At 45.5% G+C, this 7,847-nt stretch overlaps 1 protein-coding gene across 1 annotated transcript; it reads left to right on the top strand.

The window, feature by feature from the left end:
• The first annotated feature begins 430 nt into the window (after window positions 1-430).
• Window positions 431-7,568, top strand: LOC128369506 (junctional cadherin 5-associated protein). The gene is made up of 3 exons (XM_053330555.1): window positions 431-753; window positions 2,857-6,755; window positions 7,534-7,568. Exons 1-3 carry the CDS (start codon window positions 431-433, stop codon window positions 7,566-7,568), a joined length of 4,257 nt encoding a protein of 1,418 aa, XP_053186530.1.
• The last annotated feature ends 279 nt before the right edge of the window (window positions 7,569-7,847 follow it).

Raw genomic sequence — 7,847 nt, 5'->3', positions numbered from 1 at the left:
TAACTAGGAGATATTACCTGGACTGTATTACAGTCTAAGAAAGGATGAGTTCTTAAATTTTGTGCTGCTAAAACTTAAAGCTGTACATTTTGGAGCTGTCCTTGGAGACACAATAATGACTGCCCGAAAGACTGTGTTTAATTTAAGACAAGCTTTCAACATAGCTCATGGTGAAAAAGTAAGCATTAACACATCTTGAGAGGAAACACAAACGTGTTTCCTGACATCAGCTAGCGTGTTGAAAATCACACATCCTTGATTTAGGTGCATGCTGAAATAATCTGTTCACGTTACCTCTTTCCCTCCCTTGTGCTCCCCCTCAGTGATGGCCTCTGCTGAGCAACCGTGCTCCAGCTTCCACCAGCAGCACTGCGCATAAGGCAACACACCCACCTTTGCCCTCCTGCCCAGAAGTGAGAGAGACACCACCATGTACAGTGTGGAGGACCTACTCATTTCGCATGGATATAAATTGCCCAAGAGCGGTCCTCCGTCTGCCACGCCTTATGACAAGCGCCCTGCTGATTGCCAGCGTGAACTTGTGGACAACAGGGCTGGCCGGGGGACACTGAACGGGTATGAGGCAGACCGGGGGGCAACTATCACAGGCATCTATGGCAGCAGGCAGGCACTGGTGAAGGGCTACCCCGCCACAGACAACGAGATTGGGGAAAGGAACCTAAGGAGGAAAGAAGTCAGCATCGGTATCCTAGACGCTCAGCCCTTGGGTGATTCTCTTGCCACAGATAGTGGGTGAGTGTTTTTTCCCTCTCTTTTGCAACCCCCCCACACCCTTTACCTTCCATTTTTTTCCCTCTTCCCCTTTCTCACTGGGGCCCTTCGGTATTGCATGCAAAACCGAGTCTGCACTGCGCAGGGCTTTTTTTCCTCCTCTTCCCTTTCCCCTCCTTCCTGAGCTGCAGAATACTGTGGCTGCAGCAGCACCGCTGACATATCTTATGCTGGGATATGAGGAATTATGAAAGGTGCCTTTGCACTCGTTTAAGTTGTTTGCATGCCTGCGCAGAGGGGTAGCTTGTGTCTCTGTGGAGCCCACCCATGCACTGGTATCGTCTCCACAGCGTCTACCAGGCAGGTAGATGTAAACAGCAGCACTAGACAGAGAGCAAACTGAGGAGGACTGAACATGCCTCAAGACAGGCGCGTAATCACTCCACTGTAAACACTGGCACACTGAATCACGCCCAGCACGTGCTCTGTGATGTAAGCATGTTGCTGGGCAAGTGTGCACAGTGCGGCTCCCCTCAGCCATACAGTAGCATATGCTGCTGAGGATGATCCATTGACTTTGCTGCTAAATGAATGAGTACAGTGACTAACACAGTGATTTAGTGCAGTGCAGATATGAGATGAAGCTCTTATAAAGACTAATTGTAATTTATTAATTTTTTTGATTTCTCTTTTATTATTGATTAGACTGAATGTTTTACAAATTTATATCATAATATGTTTTTTTTATTTTATATTTTTCTGGTTATGATTTTTCTTTTCTTTTTTTTTAATGGAACTGCTAACTGCAAATCACTGTCTTTTTTTGTTTTTTTTCATAAATATGAATTACCTACTCTGAGGAAAATACAATGATTGATTTATTGTATTTGAGAGATCCAAATGTTATAATTGAATTCGAGCAGGTGCTTCAAACCATGCTCATCTCATTTCATTTTAACTGAGCCATCCGGGTGGCTTAAAACATGCTTTGATATGACTGATGACCTGGGGATATTCATGGGGTATCATAGTATTTCCTCTATTTCATTCAGTAGTGCTGTTAAACCACAACAAGAAATTTACCACAATTGCTTGAGAAAATTAGTAAATTAAAATTATAGTGCAATTTCACAAAATGACCCTCTTGTACACAAAGAAGTGCAGCTCTGATTTTTAGCCTTAATCTGTAATGATTAAGAATGCTGTGTCTAAGATTATCATTTTGGCAGTGCAGCATGCATTTACAGTTATATCTTGGTAAATATGGAACCATAACTAAAATTATCTCCAGGCGACACTGCTTTATCGTGCAACCTCTATTTTGAACATGCCAACAGTCGCTCGTCACGCAGTTGCCATTTAATGCATGTTTCTGCAAGCATTTGGTTCATTGTAGAAATGCTTGTGATATTACATATTTTCCATAGCAACAATCAAAAAGGCTCTCTTCTGGTGATCGTCTCCCAAAGCTGGTTGTTGTAAATGTTTATCCTTTATAGGTAGGTCATTCTGTATGTCCTACCTTGCTAATTGAGTTATGTGATCAATTAAACAGAGGGAAAGAGGTATATTTGTGCTTTTGTGTCAAATCAGGTAATGGGTTGTTTTTGCTTAGACTTTCTTTAAGAACCACTGTCGCTCTCCAGATGACCAGCTTCCAAGATAAGGTCAGCACAATTTAATATGCAGATCATATTGCAGTAGCATCACAATTTCATGGTGTCTTCAAGGGACTTGGGAGCAGCTGACTTAAGCACTTCTGTTTCATACTGTATGTGCTGGCTCTCTTCGATTAAGTTGTGTAGGAAAGCCAATACAGCCAAAGCCAAAACACAGGCATGGAACTGGGATGGACATGCAACTTTCATGTATCTTGTATCTGTAATTTGTCATATCTCAAAAGGATAGTGTTTCTGTTTTATATTACCATAGAAACTGAGATTAAGCTCTTTCATTTCTTGATTAATTTGGTGTTTTGGATAACAACTATTATAACTAAACTACACCCAGAAAAATAAGAACAAATGTTTGCAAATGTCGCCTCACCTAGATCTAGAGTTCAACTCACTCTTTCTCTATACATGTTAACTGTTTTATTAATACTGTGCTTTTCTGTCTTCATAGGTTCTACGATGTTCCCAGTTTGACTTATTCAGAGCCGCTAAGCCATGATGAGAGGGATGTTTCCTACTGGCGGAGGCGAGGCCAGGACTTCAGCATTCTCCTGGATTATGCTGATGGCAGGGAGCTGAGGGCCTCTGCTGGGGCATGGAGGCCACAGGCCCTAATTGCAGCAGAGGAACACCGGGCAGAACGGCAAGCGCAGCAGCTATGGGAGGACATTTCCTGGCTGAGAGACCCAGACGCCGCCCCTTGTCAGCTAAGGGTGACTGGGGAGAGGAAGTGCCAGAGCCTCGGTACAGAGGAGTGGAGGCCTGCTGTGGGCCTGGGAAGGCAGTTGTCAGATGGGGATGGGGAGAGGTGGGCTCAGGAACAGTATCGCCTGAGGACACCTGAGGGTTTTTTTCACCCTAGAACTAAAGCAAAGTCTCAGTCTCTCCCCAGAGTTTTGTCACCAGATAGAAGTGACGGCAGAGAGCTCATTCTGTCCAGACCAAGCCTACCTGACAGACAACAGAGGATAAACAGCACTGTCTTCTCTGGACCCTATAGTAGGTATATCTACAGTGCTGTAGGCAGGGACCGATGGGGCAGGAATGCCGGGCCAAGCAGCCATGTTGCACTTTTACCAAAGCCCAGGTTCAGCAGGCCTTTAAAGCCTCCGTCTTATGAGATTCACCAGCAGACTAGGGGTAGCGCAGAAATGCTTGCTATAGACCAGGGTGCCAAACAAAAAGACAGGTCTATCTATTATCCAAGGGGTGGGGACCTGAGACAAGACTATTTCGCACAACACTCCCTCACAGGAATGGAGCCTCCTGGCTACATCCCACCCCCATCTTATAGAAGAGCCCCACCCCCAAGATCAGTTTCAATCAATCGCAATGAAATGGCAAACCTAAGATGGAGGGCGGAAGCTCTACAGATGCCCAGCTCAGATCCTGGCAGGTGGCTTTCCAGACAGGCAAGTAGTTCATGGCTAGAATATTATGACCGTGGAGCATCCTATCGAAAACTGGTACATTCTGGACATGAAGAACAACCAGGTCATGCTCGTCAATTACCTACTGAAGACCCAAGAGGGAAGCAAATCTCAGGAGGGCCTGGCGGAAATTCTCTCATTGACTCAGACAAGATCCGTAACATCAACAAAGAGATTCCGTCCGCTAAGATTTTAGGACAATCTACACATGATAGTGCCTTTCCTCCCCAACAGGGGCCAGCTCTCAATACTGACAGCCGCAAAACAGCGCTCAATGACAATGACAGCAGTAATCGATGGTGCAACAGGGCAATTAACAAAAAAAGTGACAGTGTAGGTCCTGAACAAAATCGTAGTCAGTTTTTTCCTTCATCTATTCTGGGTAAACCACCACCTCCCCCATGCAAGCCGGCCGACCAGGGTGTCTCTGAAACTGTGACAGAAGTAAAAAAGGTGGAACAACCTGAACAACCAGAGAAAGACAAAACCAAGAATCTAAAAAAGAGACTTAGTGAGACAATTTTTTGTTTGGTGTCTGTCCCTGTTACTCCACAGCTCACTGGGACCATTCGTGATCAGAATAACAACAATGAGAAGTCACCAGACCCATCAGATAGTCCGAGTGACAACAAAACTGGCCATTTAACAAACCAAAGTCTCCAAAGCACATCTTCAGCTGAGGCTGAGCTGCAAGCACTAACTGGTAGCATAGCAAGCAGCAAAACAAGCAGCAGAGCGAGCAGCAAAATGTTTAAAAGAGTACCTTGTAGACCCCCTAAAATAAACCATTACAAGGAGCTGAAACTGTCGGGATCTTGGCCTGCAAACCAGTATCGAGACCAAGAGACACAAACTAGCCCAGAGGCCCAAAAACCTGCCCCTGAAAACAAGGAAGCACAACAAGACCCTGTCCCTACCGGCACTGAAGTCCCTCCTGATAGCAGCGGTGTAGTGGGCACTGCCTTCAGTTTTCCTATAAAGGGAGTGAAGAGCCTGAAACTGTCAAGCAACAGCGCCTTCTCCCTGACCGCCACCTTCTCCAACCAGCTGAACAAGAGCACAGCTCAGCAGCCAGCAGTACCACCCTCAGGAAACGTGGAGGAGACCAAACCAGCAGCAAACAGTGGGCAGGAGTCATTTGAAGTTCCTGAGTTCTTGCTGAGACCGGTCAGCCAGCGACCATGGGATGCTGTCAAAGAGCTGGAGACCATCAAAAAAGAAGTCCAGGATCAACAGCAACAACAGAGCAGCAAACAGCCCAGCAAACAGCCCAGTGTTGACAAGTGCATAGAGGACCTCAATGAGGCCTACAAAGACATCTTGGAGCTAGGCACTGCCAGCAATAAAGTCCCCAATGGTTCTGTTCAAATCCCTGAGCGTATCAAAATTCGATTGACATCAGAACCTCTCAACAAGCCCAGCAGCCTTAGGCGCAGTGCAGTAAGCTGGTCTGTTGATCCTGAATACAGGGAGGTCAAGAGCGCCTTCTCCAGGCCTGCAACAAAGTCCGTAACCTTCAGCAAGCAGCTTAGGGAGGAGCTCCCTGTCCCACCTCGGGAAACAGGCTTTAGAGAATACAGGGTTGTTGCGCATCTTTCGCGTAGACGGAGCAATGATGGCAGAACAGTGAAATTAGACCTGCCGGATGAGCCTATCGAGACACCACTTTGTGACTTTAGTCCAACAACGCACACCACAGCAGCAGAGGTGCCATGGGCAGATAGACAGCCCATGCAGGATGCCTCTACACTGACTAGTCCTCCTGATTATGAGGACATATGCTCGGCTTTGCGTCAGCCTAGAGACTCAGATGTCAATAAAGTGTCCGCGGGCAATTCCAAACCTAATGATGCAGATTCTCTTCAGGATCTCAGTGGTGAATCAGAAGAGGAGTGTCCTATTTGTAAAAGAGAGCTTGAGAATCAGATGAGACAGGGCCCATTGCCTCCACTTCACGAGGAGAACAGCTCGGACAGCTCCACCAATCAAAATGGCAGTCCACCACAGTGCGCTGCATTAGAAAGTCCATCAGAGGATTCACCACAGGAGCCACAAGACTCAAATTTGGATCAGTCAGGGTCTGAACTGTGTGCTGAAACAAGGGATCAGCATTCATTGACGCAGGAAAATGTGGGAGAGGGTGAAAACACAGATAATGTTCAGGCTGAAAATGTGAACAATTTGTGTGTAATTAACCCTGCTGAGAGCATACCAGCGGATGGAGCTTCAGAGGACAGCACATCCACGACGTTAACAACTGATGTGCCTGCGGATCCCCAAGTCACAGAGGAACAGAGTGGCAGTGAAACAGTAACTAAGGAAGTGGAATTGGGAGAGAGAGAAGCCATTACAGGAGAAATAGCTGAAGGCAGTGCAGACAAGCAGTCAGCTGAAGTGAAAAGTGAGTGTGAGGGACAAGACAACACAATGCCTGATGACAAGCAGGAGCAAGAGAAGAAGCCATTTGCTGTCCCAGAGCATAGACTTGGTCTACGGACCCATTTAGGGCGAGACCACCCAGGGTTACCAGAGTTTCCGCCAGATAGACTGCCACTCTCTGTTGTCCCAAACCTAGACCGCAGGCTGTCTCTTAGCTTGGAGGGGGAAAAGAGGAGCAGGGGCCCCTCCCACCGAATGGAAGCTCTGCAGAACAAGCTGGCTATCTCTCCGGGCCGGGTGGCAGTGGAACGCCTGGCCAGAATGAGGGAGGTGGATGTTATGTATCGTATGAGGCGCCTCAGCATCAGGAGCACTGACTCTGGGGAAGGGGAGGCAGAGGTAGAGGGGGAGGGCAAGGACGAGCAAGTAGAGGAGCCCCTCCCTGCTTCTCAGAGAGACAAGGAGAACGAGGAAGAGGTCACCCATTCACAGCAGGTCTCTGAGGAGACAGTGTTGCAAGATGAGGAGTCATCTCTCTCAGGTAAGATGATAAAATTAGAGGAAACAAAACTTTGAGGACTATTCATACAGCCTAATACACTTACGCACATCTCAAAATTATCCAGGGTAACATTAAGTAAAACATTAATTTACCTTGTGGTTCTAATTTCCTTGAGGTTCACAGTTTCTGCAGAGTACCAAATAAAAAGATGTACTCAGTGGAACATTAAACTTTACTGTCCTTATCCATATATATATGTGGCAGCAAGGCAAGGCACATTTATTTGTATGGCACATTTTAACAACAAGGCAATTCAAAGTGCTTTACATAAAACAAACTAAACTAAATTAAACTTTTTAAAAGTTTAAATATCAATGTTTACAGGAATTCATTTAATTATAAGCATATGGTTATTTAGAGATATTTAGAAACATACAATGATGTATGTCTTAATCAGTAAAGGAGATTGTGTGAGATAGCTGAAATCTCATTGTAGCTTTTTCACACTTTATCGGTATGTCATCACCCATACTGAAAATAAGAAAAGTTGAAGATTTATATAATTAAGGGAGCACAACTGTTCATAAGGATGTATCTTAAGAATACTTTTTCATTTATCTCTGGTAACAGGTAATCAAAGTTGCTAAAACTATCTATAACTATAAGATTGTGTCATGTTTGTTTTACTGGAATAACATTTTTTTTAACTGCAGTCAAAAGTTACAAATACTGTGGCTTTTGTCACTATACAATAACAATACTAGATTGAGAGAAAATACAGTTTTTTGAATGAATAATTTTCTTCTTTACGTCTCAGAACCCCATGATCCCAGCCGAGTGGAGACAGTGTAGAAAGACTGCGTCCATCATCTCCATCTGAGGTTTATAGCTTCAACACTGTGACCTGGCTGCCTACTAGAATGCCTTCATCTCATCTTGACACTGAAATGGCCTTCTTGTCCGACAAGAGCATTGTGTACACCCTCACCCTCGGCGCTGCGTTGACTACTAAGAGTGCTGTTCCACTGCCAAAGGGAGGTGCCCCTTTAACTTGTGGGGCAACTTCCACCCCGAAACCCTTCCCCAGCCTTCCCACACTGACTTCCCACTATCCCATCTGTCCTCCATCTT

Source organism: Scomber japonicus, chromosome 12 (genome assembly GCF_027409825.1).
Source record: "Scomber japonicus isolate fScoJap1 chromosome 12, fScoJap1.pri, whole genome shotgun sequence".
Classification (NCBI taxonomy): Eukaryota; Metazoa; Chordata; class Actinopteri; order Scombriformes; family Scombridae; genus Scomber; species Scomber japonicus.
This window is presented reverse-complemented; position numbering and strand designations above follow the sequence as displayed.